This window comes from Giraffa tippelskirchi, chromosome 10 (genome assembly GCF_054371585.1).
Source record: "Giraffa tippelskirchi isolate mGirTip1 chromosome 10, T2T-mGirTip1v1.2.pri, whole genome shotgun sequence".
Taxonomy (NCBI): Eukaryota; Metazoa; Chordata; class Mammalia; order Artiodactyla; family Giraffidae; genus Giraffa; species Giraffa tippelskirchi.
Window position 1 is genome coordinate 154,026,934 of NC_137284.1, and position 20,021 is coordinate 154,046,954.

General features: G+C 46.0%; 1 protein-coding gene across 4 annotated transcripts in view; it reads left to right on the top strand.

The window, feature by feature from the left end:
* Nucleotides 1-20,021, top strand: part of CNTNAP2 (contactin associated protein 2) — a 2,222,175-nt gene that overhangs the window by 2,033,545 nt on the left and 168,609 nt on the right. For all 4 annotated transcript variants that reach the window (XM_081537160.1, XM_081537161.1, XM_081537162.1 and 1 more), the window contains 2 exons: nt 10,218-10,454; nt 19,452-19,585. In XM_081537160.1, coding sequence (XP_081393286.1) covers nt 10,218-10,454; nt 19,452-19,585 — 371 coding nt within the window. The remainder of the gene's footprint in view (nt 1-10,217; nt 10,455-19,451; nt 19,586-20,021) is intronic.

Consider the following 20,021-nt stretch of genomic DNA (forward strand, 5'->3'; position numbering starts at 1 on the left):
TTTATAAAATAAAAAAAAAAAAAAAGATACCAAAGGCAGGCCTTTCTGCAGACAATGAGGTCAGCGTCTCTGAAACTTGGCCTCAGGCGTATCTTTCTAAAGTGCAGGAGGCCGCCACACTCGGACAGCAGCTCCAGACCCCACGCAGCTGCATTCCTCCAAGCTTTGTTCATCACGCCCATCTCCTCCTTCCTGGGAGCACCCTGGCCTCCCTGCATGTCTTATGGAGATGTCCTCGCTTGTTGGTACCCGACTCAGAGTCCCCTTCTGAGTACCTCCTCTGGCCCTCCCATCACCCACCCCAGAGAGAGCCCCTCTCACCTCCTGCTGTCCGGGCCCCCAACCTCTGTGATTCTAAACCTCAAGCTCCCTTTCCCTGATGTGTTTCCTCTGTCTCCCAACCGACTGTGGATCCTTTGGGGGAAAAGTCTGGGTACGTTTGCTCTTGTCATCAGCGTGGACCTAACACAGAGTAAGATTCCAAGAAATGTTACTGATTCAAAGCAAACAAGGCTACACGTGTTGGACTGAAGTTATGACAGACAGCTGGGGGCGGGGGGGACTTGGAGGAGCTCTGTGCACGGCATGGGGCTCGTAGCAAGGACTGGGCGCGTATCCTGACCGGAGCAGTGAGTGAGAACCAGGCTGGAGGGGACGAAGAGGAAGTGGAGGTGAGGATGCCAGTCACCCAGCCAGGGGAGACCACAGCAGAGCTCAGGAGATGCACCCAGGAAGGAGCAGGGTCGGACAATGAGGGCAGGGCAGGGCGTTCCAGGGGCTGAGTCAGCGCCACACAAGCCCAGCTTAACAATGGTGATTAATGAGTGGACTCTATTATTTTCTCCTTAAATTTCTGAGTTGGAGTCATGAAATTTGATTAAAGCTATTAACCCTCTCCCCTCAAAAAGTGCGTTCACATTTTCTTACTTTTGCCTGAAATTTCAGAAGACTCACAGATTCCCTGAAATGGCTCTAGTGACTCCCCACCCAAATGATACCCCAGATGTTAAGAAAAGTGATGAAATTTAAGTTTAGGAGTGACATGCTCTCCACTGCCCCCATCCTTGCTCCGCACTACAGCCAGAATGATCTTTTAAAACTGCAAAGTAGAGTTTATACAACTCTACTTAAAACTCTTCAGGGCCACTCATTATTTTTCTTTCTTTCTTTCTTTTTTTTTGGCCTTTAATATTTTGAACTTTTTATTTTCTGTTGGGGTATAGCCAACTGTGACAGTGTTGTGATATTTTCACATCGAAGGGACTCAGCCATACATATACCTGTATCCATTCTCCCCCAAACTCCCTTCCCATCCAGGCTGGCACATAACATTGAGTTCCATGTGCTATACTGTAGGTCCTTGTTGGTTATCCATTTAAAATATAGCAATGTGTACATGACCATACCAAACTCCCTAACTATCCCTCTCCGCACCACCCCCCACCCACCAGACCCGCAACTCCAAGTTTGTTCTCTAAGACTGCTGCCCGTTACTTTCTATACAAAAGATTCCTTGACATGCCACTCCCTTTTTCATCAGCTTCTTCCAGCCACTTCCCCCTGAATTTTAGCCATCTTGACTAAAATTGGTCATCCTAGTTGTTTTTGGTGATTAACTTAAGTGTCATTTACTGCCTATTAAATCTCAAAGAGCTGCCTGGCTTAAAAGAAAACTCTTAATAAATATTTGAAGACAATATGGAAAAGACTGGGTCCTAGCCGGATCAATAAGGGCTCAATCTTAAAGATGGGCATGTTTTAAAGTCCACAGCAACTCAATGATTTTCCTGACCTGGGTCATAGAGTCAAGTATGGTGGCAACACCAGGACTAAAACCCACACCCTTCTGATCCCCGCCCTCTGCTTGTACCACATTAATCCCATACACGTGTCTCAGCGAAAATTTGGTGCTATGACATCTTCATCTCCTTCGATCTCCCAAAAGCACTCTAACCTGTTAACTGCCACGTATGCCAGTAACGCTCGTTACGGGTTTTAGGAGCACCACCCTGGAAAATTCTGGAGGCAGACTGTCTTCCTGTTTAAGACGCTAGTAAAGTTGTTCAGTGCTGTTGGCTCCTAAACTCCAAGTGAGACGGCCCCCCGGCTCCTACACAGTCAACTCATAGACCATATAGTTTACTGATGTGTTTCCAGTAATAAACTTTACACCTGTGTCTCGTGGGAAGCACATGCCATTTAGGCTAAATGTAGGAGATTTTTTCTTTGGTGTTTTTCTCCTTTGTATGGATTCAGACACTTGAAGCTTATTGCATAGAAACTGACCTGGCAGTGACCTGACCTTTAGAAAGAATGGTGGAAAAGTGGCTACAATACACATGTTTGCACCTGGGGACACAGAATAAGTAGAGGGGAACATTAACCCATCTGGGTCCAATGTCGTTGGCCCAAAATGATTATGGTAAATTGAAGAAAACATCAAACAAACAGAATAAAAAAATTCCGGAGGGAAATTCAGAGTGGTACACTTGGAGAGAAAAAGTAGATTTTGTCAATGCAGGGCCAAGAGAAAAACTGGTTGTATTTCAGGATAGTGGGGCCTTGGGAGCAGAACAGAAAGTAAGTTTAAACAGAGCTGGACCTTGCAGACTGCCCTGGAAGGAACCAGGCCTGATTCAGGACCAGGATATACACAGAGGGGTGGCGGCCAAGGTCTCCAGGAGCAGAGCTACATAAAATTCATTTCACTTTCTTACTTGATGATTAATTAAAAAACAGTTAATGAGAGCGATCATTCTGAGCAGTGGAATTCAGCCATGAAAGAGTTTAATGACCCTGAGCCTGGGGAGGCAGTGTCTGTTTTGCAGAAATTTCTCCTAAATTTTATAGAGGCTGAACAGAGCTTTCCAGATCCAAGGTAGCTGGGGTAAGGTAGAAGAGAGCTTTGGAAGGCAGAAAGGAGGAAGAAAATATTAAAGTTTGTTTGCAGCAGGAGATAAAAAGAAGGAAGCCTGCATTTATGGGTTGAATGTCTGCATCCTGCCCCCAGTTTTACATGTTGAAGCCCAAAGCCCCAGTGCCATGGTTTTGGAGCTGGGGCCATGGGTGGTACAGTCAGCCATTTGTGCCTGTAGGTTCCGCAGTCATGGGTTCAACCAAACATGGATCAAAAATATTAGGAAAAAAAAAAATTCCAGAAAGTTCCAAAAAGCAAAACTTGAGTTTGCCATACACCATCAACACACCAACACCACTTATATATAATATATATAATATAAATATAGCATTTATATCATATTAGGTATTATAAGTAATCTAGAGACGATTTAAAGTATTCAGGAATATGCAAATACAATGCCATTTTATTTAAAGGACTTAAGCATCCAAGGATTTTGGTGTTGGAGAGGGGCGGTCCTGGAGTCAATCCTCCATGGATTTTGAGTTAGTCATTGCTCAGTCGCTCAATCGTGTCCGACTCTTTGTGACCCCATGCACCGTAGCCTGCCAGGCTCCTCTGTCCATGGGATCCTCCAGCCAAGAATACTAGAGTGGTTTGCCATTTCCTGCTCCAGAGGATCTTCCCGACCCGACTATCTTATGTCTCCTGCATTGACAGGTGTATTCTTTACCACTAGTGCCACCTGCAAAGCCCATGGATACCTAGGGATGACAATGATTAGTCTTTGATGAGGTCATGAGGGTGGGGCCTTTATAATGGGATTAGTGCCTTTAGAAGAACAGACCGGAGAGCTAGATTTGTCTCTCTCTCCCATGTGTGCACTTGGCAAGAAATTGTACCTACAAGCCAGGAGGAGAACTCTCACCAGGAACAAAATCAGCCAGCACTTCGAACTTGGATTGATAGCCTCTAAACCTGTGAGGGTAGATTTCTGTTAAGACACACAATTACGGTAATCTGCTCTAGCAGCCTAAGCTAAGACAACTGCCAATATGGGGACTCGGAAAAGCCATTTTGCTGGAATGACTGGGTCAATGACTGTGGATGGAGGCAGTTCACACTAGCGGGCAGACCAACTGTGAAGGTCTCTTCCCAGCTCCAGAGTTAGTGATGTCGTAGTGGCAGCTTGCAGTCAGCCAAAGTGGATGTATTTACACCATGGGAACAGGCAAACACTGCAAACCAGGGCTCCCCCCAGGAGAGCCACTCGTGTAGCCTTTAGAGCACACCCTTGGATCAGTTAGATGAAAGTTTTGTGGGAACCTGGGTCCCTGGGGTTCTCACATTCACGGTACACCTTAACGTTTGTTGCTGCTGTTGTTTCTGCTTTAATTCCTAATCACAGTGGCACTCTGCAATTATCTCTTATCCATCCAGAGTGATTCAGGATTTGTAGACTCTCCTGGCAAACCAACCGTCACTGAAAACATTGTTTCTATGGGGAAATATTTCCAAGTTATAAGCTACTGACTTCGAAATAAACTTTTGGAAAAGAACCCATCAGTGAGCTGAGGACTTTTTCAATTCTGTACCCTCTTGGGAAAGATAGAGAACAAAACAAGTCACAACCTGTAAAAATACAGGTTGCAAAACTTATCCTAAGTGAAAAGACAAAAGGAATAGAACTTGGAGGAGAAAAAGATGAGAAACAATTTAATAAGAGGGCTGGGTGTCAACTCTTTTTTTTTTTTTTTTTCTGTGAACATCAGGGATTTGGTTGGACAGAGGGAAGAAAACCTTTGTGGTATTTTTCTGGGGTGTATGGATGTGGATTTTATTTTAAATATTTCCAGATGTACTTTCCACATTCAAGGGTAGTTTACATATGATCTGTTTTGAGGACCAAGAGATGGTTAAGACAGAATTACTTGTCTACTACAAGGTCCCCATAACCTTTATGAACCTAAGTCTACAGATGGAGTAATGTGTTTCAAATTTTTGAGAAGCATAATTCAATAAATCTTTCATAAGAACCTTGGAATATTAGAATAACTAGATGCCAAATTTATCGGGTTTTTTCCATCCAAAAACACAAGTATCAAAAATTAAGCTATCTCATATCAGTATAAACTCTTAAATCAAGCATTCTAAATCAACACTTTTTGATTGTTTAATGGGGGAAAAGATGTGATTTGGGGCTTGTGAAGTTAATATTATTTTAGCCGTTCATTCAGAAGGGATGGGCTTATTATTTTCCTAAATGAAATCACAGTACCCTGATTTGCCATTTCCTTAAAACGATCTGAAACAATGAAATGACAGCAGTAAATCTGCCACTTGGAACTCTGATTGGGTTACGACAGACATGGTTTCAGAGCAGCTCTTGTAAACATGGTGTATCCCTTCCTCCAAAACAGATGTGAACTCATAAAGCTTCCTAACGATTACTCCAAAATACACCAGAAAATATTCTCGGTGGCATATTTTTGCTTTGTTTATCCAAAATCCCTATCTTGCCCCATTCCCCTTCATGATCTGCCTTGAAATGATCGTCGCCAGTTTAGCTGAAAAGTCTTGTAAGTTCTCACCACCCCCCCACCCCCGGCACACTATCTTTTCAGCTCTGGCTCCCAGGACCTGAGCTCTGTATCCCTGAGCATTGCCTCTTATCCATGCTGATTCTCAAAACCCTCTGAGTCAGACTCTCCGAGCTAAATTCTGGGGCTGAGCACCAGCCTTTTAACCGGCTCCCAGGCCTGCTGAGGAATGTGTCAGGGACCCAGTTCTGCCTGCTCTCTGGGAAGCAAATTGCTGGGCAGAGTCTGACACGGGGGAGCTTAGATTCTTGCCAGCGATGCGCTGCCCCAGGATTCGGGTGCCTGAGGTCTTGGTGGCTTTACCCACCTCCTCAGCCTCTGAACACCCCCCCTCCACCAGGCCCAGGGGCTTTGCTCCTGGACCTTGAGTTTCACAAGTCTGATAACGTTTATCTCTTCCTGTGCATCAGCCTGATCCACTCAACTCTGGCTTGTTCCAGCCCTTTGGCCTTGAGCTCTAGCCCTTCCCCTTCCCTGTTCTCTCCTGTGTGGCCCAGCCAGACCTGTCCTTAGGTGCTGGCCCCTGCACCTTCTGGTAGAACCTTTCTGCTGGCAAAACAGCCCCCTTGGTGCCTTTGCCCCAGGCAGCCTGCCTGTCCTCCCCGAACGCTCCCCTCCCTCACCAGATGCTGGGCCCCGTCACATCAGTGGGTCCTAGGAATGTGCGTCTGTTCAGCTCGGATCTGAATGATTGGGGGGTAAGGAGCGCCTCTGTCTCTCTCACTGTTTCTCCAACTCCCAGCCCGAAATGTAGGAAGCCTGGTGAGTCTTGGATTCCTAACCCTAGAGAGTATGATATTGTTAAAGAGAAAAAAAAAGTAAGCTCATGTGAATTTCACCTGTTGCGGACTCTCTGACCTCCCAGATTTCTTGCATGCTGCACCCTCAGCTAGAAACGGGCTCATCTTCCTCTTCACCTTTACAAAGGTGAAGAACTTCTGGTTCTTTCAAGTTCTTTTCACCTGGTAAGTCTTTCTGGAGCCCTGGAGACAAAGCTGGTAACCCTAGTGTTCCACGTGCCTCCTATATCAGCCTGATCCTGTGCTGAGCACGCTGCCTTCTGGTGATGTCTCTTAGCCTAAATCCTCCTCTAGATAGAGAGCATCTTGAGAGCAAGGATTGTAACCTCAACACCCGGCATGGTGCCTGGCATGCAGCTGGGGCTCAGTAGGTACTTGCTGAGAGCAGAAAAGCCAGCACAGGAGCCTCCAGGCAGTAAGAAGGAGTGCTTCTCACCTAACCTGCCAAGTGGAGCCCCAGAACTCTCACCACACAGTGCTCACAAGGATCGACATGTCTCCCGTCCCCCCACTAGACGGAGGGCTCTTCAAGGGCGTCGATGCACTAGCCACATCTTTGCATCCAGCGAGGTGTGCAGTGACCCACGTGGATCAAGTATTTCTTGATCCAGTGTTTCTCAGCAAAGACACCTCTTGGCATTTTGATCAGGATGATTCTTGATTGCATAAGACAGTCCCATATGCACAAAACACTCAGCAGGCTTCATCCCCACCCACCAAATGCCAATAATACCCTCCGTACACACACAAACCCGCATGTACACGCAGACACAGACAGACCTTTGCAAAAGGTCCTTGGGTGGGAGAGCCAGGAGAACAGGACTGCCCAAGCTTGTGGTTAACAGAGCTCTGCACCGCGGCTCAGGGGAAGCAGGACAGGGCACCCCCTGCAGCAGTGCTGGGGGTGGGGCATATCACCAGTGTGTCTCCAGATGAGGTGGGGGTCAGGTGTCATCTGTGGCCCTGAATCAGTTCAGTTCAGTCACTCATTCATGTCCGACTCTTTGCGACCCCATGGACTGCAGCACGCCAGGCCTTCCTGTCCATCACCAACTCCCGGAGTTTACCCAAACTCATGTCCATTGAGTCGGTGATGCCATCCAACCATCTCCTCTGTTGTCCCCTTCTCCTCCTGCCTTCAATCTTTCCCAGCATCAGGGGCTTTTCAAATGAGTCAGCTCTTTGCATCAGGTGGCCCTGAATAGACACTGGTAACTGTTTAAGGTGAGGGCAGAGAAATAGCTTGCCAGACAGTCAGGCAAGAAAAGGGAAATTTATGAGAGGGAAAAGAGAGGGTGACTGGCCCTTGGAAAGAACCAGTGTCCTCCCTTTCTGACGGGGTCCTTCTTATACCCCACCAGTGAAAAATTCTCTAAAGGGATGGATAATTTTTAGCCTGTAGTTGAGTCCTGTGGTCACGCAGCCAGAGGTCTGGAATCTGGTGGTCTCGCAGCTTTGAGGAGAGAGGCACCAGTGAGGAAACAGAATGTCATTTGGGCAATTTGGTCAGTCTCAAGGATCACTGTGATTTTATTCTTTGTTTGCGAGGTCAACATAATGAGCCATCTTATCAATGAGACCTCATGTGGGCCCCATAACCTGTCTTTGTAAAATGACTGAGGAATCTTTATTGGCCGCCTGTCGTATATTCCAGGCACTAGGCTAAGTGTCATCCATGGGTTCTTTAATCCTCCAACAACCTATGAGGCCCCAGGTTTCAGAGGAGGAAGCCGAGCCTTAGAGTGTTTCAAGCCGCTCACCAAGTTAACACAGCTGGGTAGCAGCAAAGCCAAAGTTCACCCACAATCACTGTGTAATCACTGCACCATGGAAACTCTCTCTATACTGGGCTTCTTTCTTTCACAACTATGAACTTCCAGATTCCCAGAGGAAAGAATGCTTTTAAAATGGGTCCCCGCCTTTCACTTATAATGTAGAGCAGTTTCACAAAATACTTTCTGTATAGTGTTCCACCTATAATGCAGGAGACCCAGGTTCGATCCCTGGTTTGGGAATATTCCCCTGGAGAAGGAAATGCTTACCTACTCGCGTATTCTTGTCTGGGAAACCCCATGGACAGAGGAACCCAGGGGGCTACAGTCTATGGGGTCACAAAGAGTTGGACACGACTGAGCAACTAAACAGCAACAAGTGTTCATTTAGTCGGATGTCAAGTCTTAACAAGAATAACAGTTTCCACGGGCAAGGAAGTTTGGGAAATGCTTTTAAAGGGCACACGAGGGTGACTGGTAAAACAGTGCCTGTGAAGATGAGTGAGTCTTGCTGGCGGGCCCCAACCTTTCACAGGGAGTTAGGAGGTGGTTTCAGAATGTGGGGAAGTAAATACCGGGTAAAACTATAGCAGGAGCTTGTCTGCCAGGAAATGAGTAAAAACCAATTAGCATTGATTAGGCCACAGAAAAAAACTGATGAAGAATGAGTGACCTTTCTTCTAATTTCTTAATATTAATAATAATAGGTACAATTTATTATGTGCTAATTACTTTATCTTTTGTAATTCTCACTGTTATTACCTCCCTTTCACAATAAAGGGCTTCCCTCGTGGCTCAGACAGTAAAGAATCTGCCTGCAACGCAGGAGACTCAAGTTTGAAGGGAATGGCTACCCATTCCAGTATTCGTGTCTGGAGAATTCCATGGACAGAGGAGCCTGGCAAGCTACAGTCCATGGGGTCGCAAAGAGTCTGACATGACTGAGCGACTAACACTTTCACATATAAAATACTGAGGCCTAGAGAAGCTGGCTAAATGACTTCTTCTAAAGCCATATAACCAATTCATGGCAGCATCGGATTTGAACCCAGTTCTCTGTAATTTCAGGTCTTTTGGTTTTGAACGTGATACCCAAAGCCTCCCAGGGCATCATCAGGGTTCTACCAGGGACTTTCCTGGGTGAGCCTCCGAAGCAACTCCCATCTCTGCCCATGAGCGCCTTAAATTAGTGGCGCATGTGATACTGTTAAAGGAAGGGGGACCCCTTCCGGGGCCAGAGAGTGGGCTGTCGTCTAACACTTGGAAATGAATTGTCCAGCGAGACGCACATACCGACAAAACAGACTTTATTGGGAAGGGGCACCCGGGCAGAGAGAAGCAGGGCCAGGGGACCCAGGAGGACTGCTCCGCCACACAGCTTGCAGTCTCGGATTTTATGGTCATGGGATGAATTCCCAGGTTGTCTCTTGCCGGTCAACTTGCTTGGTCCATATTTGTTCTGACTGAGGGTCCTTCCTGGTGGCATGTGCATCGCTCAGCCAAGGTGGTTTCCAACAAGAAGGACTCTGAGAGGCTGCTTGCCTCCTCCCTCTTTCGCCTACCCTCCCCCCAAATTCGCCTGGTTAGTTTTCAGGGTCAGCACGGTGTTCCGTATCGGGACCTCCTGTTGTGAGACAACTTGGGCAGGTGGTTTTGGTCAACAGTTCCATAACAATAAAGTAGTGAAAGTGTTAGTTGCTCAGTCGTGTCGGACTCTTTGTGACCTTATGGACTATAGCCCTCCAGGCTCCTCTGTCCAAGAGATTCTCCAGGCAAGAGTACTGGAGTGGGTTGCCATTTCCTTCTCCTGGGGGTCTTCCTGACCCAGTGATCGAACCCAGATCTCACTTTATTCTCAGCATCGCTCTTCAACCTTAATTAGTTATTTAGTCTAAGTACTAACTGTGAAGTTGTTTTTTTTTTTCTGGTATGATTTACGTCTCTTAATTTTACTATTACAGTTTTAAGGGGACAGATTGCTATACTCTGTTACATAGCGTGTTCGTGTTGATGAAGTAACATCCGTCTGCTTAGATGTTTTCCCGGTCTGGTCGCCCTCCTGGAGTCGGTCCACCCTCCAGGAACGGCTGACGTGGCCACGACAGAGCTCGCTGTCTGCCCAGGTTAAGTTGCAGTGGTGTTGCCATCAGACTCCTCATCTTGCCATTTCCTCTTTCCTTTTCGACAGATGTGGGTGCATTCTTTGAAGAGGGGATGTGGCTGCGGTATAACTTCCAGGCGCCCGGGACTGGGGCCCGGGAATCGGGCGGCAGATCGGAGAACTCTCCGGACCCGCAGAACGGAGCCCCGGACCTGGCGGGCGAGGAGATCCGCTTCAGCTTCAGCACCACCAAGGCGCCCTGTATCCTCCTCTATGTCAGCTCCTTCACCACCGACTTCCTGGCGGCACTCGTCAAACCCACCGGTAAGGGCGAGGATCCCTAGCCTTCTGCCATTCAGCGTTGGGGGGCAAATGAGCTTATGGCCGGTCTCTCAGAGACAGCTAAGCGGTTGTAAGGCACATACACGCCAAACCCCCAGGAGCCCGTTTCCTCTCTGAAAACAGGAGCTCTAAGACCCTTGAAGCTTTAAGATCTCTCTTTTACAAATGAAAATATTCAGGTGTGTCAAGGAGCACATGTCTCTCATTTTCCCAGGGACATTGAACAGGTTGCAGACATGGAGGCTGCCTCTCTCTGGTCTTGCTCTTTGGTGCTGAAAGCTCTGCAGCCTCCCTGGACAGCTATTCTAGGGTCATAGCATCTTAAATACCAAGATTTTTCTTCCATGGGATCTAGTAATGATTATTAACCCAGTTCAGCTTGAAAGTGAAAGTCACTCAGTCATGTCCGACTCTTTGCGACCCCGTGGACTATACAGTCCATGGAATTCTCCAGGCCAGAATACTGGAGTGGGTAGCCGTTCCCTTCTCCAGGGGATCTTCCCAACCCAGGGATCGAACCCAGGTCTTCCACCTTGCAGGCATATGCTTTACCAGCTGAGCCACTAGGTTTGAAAGATAGATGGAAAAAAAAAAGTTCCTTAGGATTTTCCCTTTCAGAAATTAATTCTGAAGAAATAAGCCAAAAATCAGACAAAGATTCAGCATAAAGATGTTCATCATAGTTTATAATGTAATTTATGATAGTAAGAATTGGTGAAGACCTAGAAGTTCAATTTTAGTAAGATGGTTAGTCAAAGGGAGTCACTGTTTATGGGATACTATGTATCCATTAAGAAAAATATTTGTGAAGAGTAAGTAAAGACATAACAACAACAACAACAAAAAGGCATGAAAAAGCCTTGACTGTACAATATCAGCTAGGCTCCTCTGTCCATGGAACTCTCCAGACAAGAATACTGGAACGGGTTGCCATGCCCTTCTCCAAAGGATCTTCCCAACCCAGGGATAAAACCCTGGTCTCACACATTGCAGGCAGATTCTTAACCATCTGAGCCACCAGGGCAGCCCCAATATTGGTTTAGCTCTATAAAAAGATGAATAGAAAAAAAGACAATGATGTGAGCACAAAGTATCTCTGTTTCAATAGTTGACTTGTTTCTCCCAAGTAATAGTTTCTATGTATGTCAAATGCTCTTAATAAGCAACTGTCACTGTTCTCATCAGAAAAAAATAGTAAGTAAAATTAGGAAGTAAGGAAGCAGATAGGTGTGTAATTCCTGCTCTCCAGGATTTCACACATTCTTTCTTCTACATCAGATTAAACAGCTATTTAATCCACTGATGTTCTCCACCCTCTTTGGTGGGCAGGGAGGCTGGCTCTCAGCTCTAGCTCATCAAGAATGTCATGAACACGCCCCAGTAGATGCTGTATTGTCTGCTCCTCAAGCTACCGCCACGTTCCCATCTGGTCCCAACTCTCTCCAGTAACTCACTGCCCCACAGCCTATGCCAGCCCGTGCAAGCACTCAATGTGTGTGTTATGGGCATTCGTCACGTGCAAAGGCTTTGACTAATGTCTCCATATTAATGGCTCCCATGTAAAGAAGCCCGAAGCTGTATTGTGTTTCACATGCATGAATTCCCAAGAGCACACACTTATAAGGTAGAGTCAATTCTACCCTCTTCCTGCAAGTGACAGAGTGGAGTGCAGAGAAGTTCAGTGATTGATGGCGCAACCAACTGGTGTTCCTGAACCCAGATCCAGAGTTCCCCCGCACTCTTTCTCTGCTGCAGAGACCTCTAGAACACACAGGGCATTCGCAAAATATAGACAGTCACCTTCTCTTTAGGGGTTGCAAGGCCATCCTCAATTGCTGCTGGAAATTGGCTTTTTTACACTCCAAATACTGCATATTTTATGAATTACGATTTGAAGCTAGACAGATGTGAGGAACTCATTCAGGAACAAGAAATCAATAAAGACTAAACCAAAATATCACAAAAATAAAAAAAGAAAGTAATAAATAAAATAAGAAATCTTAACTAAATGCCCTTGTGTCTCTCAAACTTGACATCTTGGGAGATGCATTGTCCTCAATGCTCCCAGAACCAGCCCCTCCCCGTCCGCCTGGTTCTGACGGTGCTGCCGCATCTTAGACACGGAACACAGCCTGGCATCATCATGATCACTCCGTCCTTCCCCCTCCTGTGGGTCTATTCCCAACAAGTCATGTGGGTCCTGTTCTAACCATGTCCTTCCCGAGCGGCCCCTCCTTTGCTTCCCCTCTGCTACCCTCCTGGCAAATGTCTTCTGATTCAGTGCTTCCCGACCTGTGCCATGGCACACATAGCACATTGTATGTGAATGGCACCTGGGCAGATGGATGAGGTGGTGTTTGGGAGGCCACCCGCCCAGGGACTCTAGCCGCCCTCTAAGTCTGCTGAGGCCTGAGGGGAGCCTGCCCCTGGCACCCTGGGGCCCCCCTCAGGGTAGGTGCATCTCAGCGCATCCCCAGAGAGGCTCTGTTCCCACCATCACTGTGCTCCCTGTCACCCCACCCTCCTCAGCCCGAGAAGGTCTTACTTCACACACAGCACCCCTACCAAACAGCCAGGAGCTGCAGGAGGGGTCCGCAGTCCCACCACCTTCCATCAGGACCCACCAGGCTCCCGGGTGAGAGCTTAGGGTACAGAACCAGAGCGTCTGGATTTGAATTCTGCCCCTGTGTTTGCAGACTGTGGGGCCTGGAGCAGTCACAAGCCACACTGAGCCTCGGTTTCCTCATCTGTAACACAATGACTCCCCAGAGCAGTGTTAAGAAAGTCAAATGAGTTACTAAGTGTAATGCACTGTACACACGCGTGTATAGTCGATCCTAAAGGAAATCAACCCTGAATGTTCATTGGAAGGACTGATGCTGAAGCTGAAATTCCAATACTTTGGCCACTTGATGAGAAGAGCTGACTCGTTGGAAAAAGACCCTGATGCTAAGAAAGATTGAGGGCAGGAGGAGAAGGGGACGACAGAGGATGAGACGATGGGATGGTAATCACCAAATCAATGGACTTGAGTTTCAGCAAACTCCAGGAGACAGTGAAGGACAGGCAAGCCTGGTGTGCTGTAGTCCATGAGGTCGCAAAGAGTTGGACATGACTTAACCACTGAACCTATGTGCTTAGTTGCTCAGTCGTGTCCGACTCTTTGCAACCCCATAGACTGTAGTTCGCCAGGCTCCTCTGTCCACGGGATTCTCCAGGCAAGAATACTGGAGTGGGTTGCCATGCCCTCCTCCAGGGGAACTTCCCAACTCAGAGATCAAACCCAGGTCTCCTACACTGCAGGAAGATTCTTTACCATCTGAGCCACCATGGAAGCCCCACTGAACAGCAACAATAATACACACACACGTGTGTGTGTGCATGTGTTAGCAGTAGTTATCCAGAGCCCACGGATTGAATCTACAGTTTCCCACATATTGAGGCCACACATCCCTACACTTCCTTTTCCGGGAACCCTCTACTCCCCAAGCACCCCAAGGACGTCTGCCCAGGTGCCCCCTCCGTTTCCCTTGTCTGGAAAAGCTCCATCTTCCTCTGTAGCTTCAGAGCTGCCTTTCATTCTGGACTCAGATCAAGTCTGGCCTCCTTTCAGTGACTGCTCCTTCCTTTCAACTCCTGCCACACTTCCTTTCACTGTCGTTTGTTTGGCTTTTACTGCTCTGTGTGGTTACCCATCTCTGTTATAAATACATCTGTCTTCCCAGCAAGATGAGAGGCCCCGCACTCTGTCTCCTGCCTGCAGCAGGTGCTCTGTGAGTGTTTGCTGATGGCAATCATGACGGCCAGGAGAGAATAAATCTGTTAAGCACATTATTTGCTGCAGCCAATAAAAGAGCATTCCCTTACAACTGCTTTAATTCACTTGGGAGATAAATGTGAGCTGCAGGAAGTGAAGTATCTCTCCATCTTAATAATATTTTATTTTAATGAACAAATATTAATATTCTCCTTCCCATCATTTAGTGGTTCTTTTGTGCTATTATTTGAAAGAAATAAATATATTATTTAAATTTTATTATTCCAGAATATTGCCATTCCTGTTTATAGATGTTCGCTATATATAAATTTTAAGGTCCAACTCATCTTTTTCCTCAAAGCAAATCATTTCCAATGCCATTAAGGAAAGCAGTTAGAGAAATTTTAAATCATTTTTACAAAGTCCAAGAAAGCCAGAAAAGAGAGAAAATAATGAAAACAACTTAATACTGATTTTAATGAGCTGGAAAACATAAAGGGATCAATGACAAAGAGACAGTAGGGAAAAAAATGTCCAGAGTTTTGTTGTTTTGTGTGTGTGTGTGTGTGTGTGTGTGTGTGTGTGTTTTGGCATAATTACTGGTTCCTCTGACTTTTAGCCTCAAAGGCAAAGCCCTCTCTTGCTTCTCTTTGTATCCCCAGATCAGGCACGACCTGGACTGTACTAGGGGTTAGAGGAGGGTGTCTGTCTTAGAAGTGGACTCCACACTTATAACCAGCCAGGTAGTCCATTTCTGGACCTTTAAAACTTGGTGGCATGGTGCTTTGCACAGGGCACTACATAAGTCTATTCTAAGGAAATGAATGTTTAAATGATGAGTGGGTATAGCTGTATATTTTTTTAAACTGGAGATATATATATATATATATATATGGAGTCTAAAAAATGGTACTGATGAACCTATTTGCATGGCAGCAATAGAGATGCAGACACAGAGAACAGGCTTGTGGACATAGCAGGGGAAGGAGAGGGTGGGACGAACTGAGAGTGTAGCACTGAAACATATACGCTACTATGTGTAAAACAGACAGTGGGAAGTTGCTGTATAACACAGGGAGCTCAACCCAGGGCTCTGTGACAACCTAGAGTGGGATGAGGTTGGCGGGCGGGGGGGTGACATATGTATACCTGTGGCTGATTCATGTTGAAATATGGCAGAAATCAACACAACACTGTAAAGCAATTATCCTCCAGTTAAAATTTTAAAAATAAATGTCACCAGTGAAAAAAAAAAGAAGAAAAGAAAGAAAGCTGGCTGTGATCATACAAAGTCAGAGCACCAGAAGTAAAGTGGAAAATAAAAACTGAAGACAGTCTACTTGTTTTTTTCTACATATAGCCAAACCACTTTCCTAATCATCTCCTTCACTGCCAAACAATAGGTTGTTTTTAATGCCATTTCAGTAAAGGATAAACAGGGTAAATCACGGAATGGAGGGAGAGAAGCAGCTCAGGAAAAAGGAGTGGCATGTTCACAGGTCCTGAGGAAGGAAGAAGAGTTGTGTTTTCTAGGGAATAAGCCAAGTGCAAGGTAGGTTGAATGTAAACAATGAGAGGGTAAATAACTTGATTTTAAAACAAAGTAACTGGCAACCTTTCAGACAGGACATCATCAGCTATATTAAAAATGTATGTCTTTATCCTGTAAGCAACTGGAACGTTTGAAGAGTTTTGTGTGAACCAGACAACTAATTAATTATGCATTTTGAAAATACTACTCTGCAAAGAAAACATGGGAAAGAAGAATAAGCAGGGGAACCATCATTCATTCATTCAATGAGTATTTATTCAGCACTTACTATGTATCAGGCATTATTCTAGACATTGGAAATTAAGTCATGAAGAATATAAACAGGGACTTCTCTGATGGGCCAGTGGCTAAGACTCTGATCTCCCAATGCAGGGGTCCAGGTTTGATCTCTGGTCAGCAAACTAGATCCCACATGCTGCAACTAAGACCTGGGACAGCCAAATAAATAAGTAAAGAGTAGAATATTTTTTAAAAATAGGATATCAGCAAAAATTCTTACTCTTGTGGAACTTACATTTGAATGGAAGAAGACAGACAATAAATAAATGAAGTGCAGTCTGTAGTATGTTGTATGGAAAGAACTATCATGGGGGAAAAATAAAGCAGAAGAGCGGGGGGGCTGGCCAAAGGAAGGCAGTAGGTAAATTGTGCTTTTGATAAGGAAGTCACAGAAATAATCACTGAGAAGATAATATTTGAGCAGGACCTAAAGGAAGTGAGGGCTCATCCATGCAGGTAGATAGCTGGGAAATGAGCGCCCCGGGCAGAAGAGCCAGCAGGTGCAAAGGCTCTGAGGCAGGAACATGCTGGCATCTGTGGAGAGAGCAGAGAGGCCTGTGTGGTCAGGTGAGGAGTGAGCAAGGAGGAGAATAATGAGAGGCTGAGTCAGAGACAATGGGGATGATCACAAAGGGCCTGGCTGGCCAGAATGAAGACTCAGAGTAAGATTGTTGTTGTTCAGTCACTAAGCTGTGTCCAACTCTTTGGGACCCCGGGGACTGTAACACACCAGGTTCCCCCATCCTTCACCATCTCCCAGAGTTTGCTCAAACTCATATCCGTTGAGTTGGTGATGCCATCCAACCATCTCATCCTCTGTTGCCCCTCTTCGCCTCCTGCCTTCAATCTTTCCCAGCTTCAGGGTCTTTTCCAATGCATAGGCCCTTTTCATCAGGTGGCCAAAGTATTGGAGCTTCAGCTTCAGCATCAGTCCTTCCAATGAATATTCAGGACTGATTTCCTCTAGGATTGACTGGTTTGATCTCCTTGCAGTCCAAGGGACTCTCAAGAGTCTTCTCCAGCACCACAATTGGAAAGAGTCAATTCTTCGGCGCTCAGCCTTCTTCATGGGATAGGAGGCCAAGGAAGGGTCACAAACAGAGAACAGCTCTGCCTTCCGTGTGCAGAGGAGACTAGGGATGGAGACTAGGACACTAGACTGGGCTGGAGAGACGTGGTGGAAGGGCAGAGGCAAGCAGGTTAGTTAGTATGAAGGCTAGTATAGTAATCCAGGCAAAAGACAAGGGTGGCTTGGTCCAGGGATAGAAACAGAGGTGATGAAAAATGTAAGATACAGGGCATGTTTTAAAGACAGGGCCAAGGAGCTTTGCTGACAGATCCTATGTGTAATACAGAAGCAAGAGGGGAGTTGGGGTTTTTAGGCAGAAATATCAGGAAGGATAACATGTCCATTAACTGAAATGTGGGAAAATGGGTTGAATTGGTTTTAGGAGAGAAAGTTCGAGAGTTTGGTTGCTCGTATGTTGTTATCCGAGGTTCCAGTGAGACACTTCCATTAATGGATGAGTAGCCAGAGAGCAGAGAAACAGGGGACGCGCCTGAGCGTGAAGGGGGGTGAAGAGTGGCCACGTTTGAAGGAGAGACTGACGTAGGTCGCGGGATCCAGGCAGAAGCGGATGCAGGTGAATCCAGGTGATGGCCGTCAGGTCACTGATGGGGAGGGGGCGGGAGCTCTGCGTGGAGGGGCGGGCTCCCGAGGGAACCACACCAGGAGTTCTAGGTGCCCGTGGAGGCCCTGTGGTTGTGGAGATGGGCAGAGTGGGTGAACTTAGACACATTTAGGAAACAGAAGTCCGCAGTACTTGGTTGAAATGCTATAAAGCAATCTAGGGTCCGGTGTTAAGAGAAAGCTCAGAAATAGTGAAGGCTTGTCAGATTTGTTCAGAAAGTAAAAAATAGGAAATGCAAGTAATTCATGATTGGTCTGATGGATGTTTCTTTCAATTCCAGGGACATAGTTCCATATTTTAAAGAACATGTGTAATGCTAACTGAAGAAGGGCAGTGTTCAGAATCAATTGCATTGGTTTACATCCATATAAGAGACTTCCCTGGTGGATCAGACGGTAAAGAGTCTGCCTACAATGCAGGAGACCTGGGTTCAATCCCTGGGTCGGGAAGATCCCCTGGAGAAGGAAATGGCAACCCACGCCAGTACTCTTGCCTGGAAAATCCCATGGACGGAGGAGCCTGGTGGGCTACAGTCCATGGGGCTGCAAAGAGTCAGACACAACTGAGCGACTTTACTTTCACTTTTCACTTTCACATCCATATAAGTGTGTGAGAATTACCTGGAAGGAGATCAGGCCAAATATTTAGAGTAGTTATCTCTGGATGGTGGTGTTTCCAGTGACTCTTTCTTTTTTATTTTTCTGTTTACTTTCTAAGTTTTAATTACTATGTGCTGTTTCACAACTTAAAATCAGAATATCAGTTTTGTTCCTCTGGAAGGAAAATGAAAGAGGTAAGGAAGAATCTCTGAGGTGATTTATAATTAGCCACACTCTTGCTAAATTACTGGCTCCATTTTTAAGCTCTGAGATGTCAAAAGCTATTAACATGAAGATTCCAATTTGAGTGGAAAAATGAGATAAAAAGTTGATGCCTTTAAATAATCATAAATAAGAAATAAAAGCTATATTTGCTGTACAGATTAATTAAAAGCAGGACCTAGAATATTATATTAGTCTTTCTGAATATTGCCTGCCATCAGGGGGAAGCAAGAAAGAGGATAAAAAGAATAATTTGTTGAGGCAAAGTGCACGACAGCTGAGAGGCAGTGAGGACCCATCTTTTTATTGATTTGCGTTTGGATTGATGAGATCTCTAACCTAGAATAAAATCCTTTGCTCTGTTTTCTTGGTTTCAGTGAAGCCACCCAAAATGCTATGTATTTATCTTTTGTAAATTATGTTTATTTTTCATACTCTTTGCTCATGATTCTTTTATATGGCGAATGTCTCACTTTGCTGATGGCATGAGACCATCCTGGCATCCTGCATTTATATTTTATTTTACAGAGTATTCTGTGGGGCCTGTCTCCACGGTCCTGTATCATGTATATGTTCTCATTCTGCGTTTCCAGACACAATCCACACTTGGATCGTTTATACCATTTGCTGCTTCAACTTGGAGATGATGGTCGCGGATGGCCCATCATTGGTAGACTGTCAACGTGCGTGAGCCTGGTGCCGTGAACCTTTATGGGTTAGTGCACCTCTGAGCTAGTGGCTCAGAATGCAGAATGGCAATCGTATTGATGGGCGTCGAAGCCTTGTTTAGTAGAAACAAGCCCCCAGGCTGGGGGCATGACATTAATATGAAATCCAGAGCAGAGAAATGACTGCGTTTCTTTCCTTTTCTCTATGCAGGAAGCCTCCAGATCCGGTACAACCTGGGCGGCACCCGAGAGCCCTATAACATTGATGTGGACCACCGGAGCCTGGCCAATGGCCAGCCCCACAGCGTTAACATCACCCGTCGCGAGAGGACCATCACTCTCAAGGTACGCACGTGTTACTCTTCTGTCGTCTCTGATGCGGTGTTGCGGTCTCTGCCCTCTGTCACACTTGAGTGAGTGCTCCGTCACTGAGTCATGTCCAGCTCTTTGTGACCTCAAGGACGGCAGCCAGCCAGGCTCCTCTGTCCATGGGATTCTCCAAGCAAGAATGCTGGAGTGCGTTGCCATTTCCTTCTGCCTCTGTCATACTTGCCTGTTGCTTTTTTTTTTTTTTTTTGGTTTGGTTTTGGGTGGTTGGGGCAGGTGGAAGAGATGCTTCTGATATATTCTGCTACAAATTGCTAACCAGTGACGTAGAAAGATATATAGTTGGTACAGGAAAGACAATGACGGTGTTGATGGAGAAGAGATTTCTTGGGAGAAGGTAGAATAAATGTTTGCCCTGTATATTCTTCGTAGTTTTTCCTGTGTGTCGGCCTGC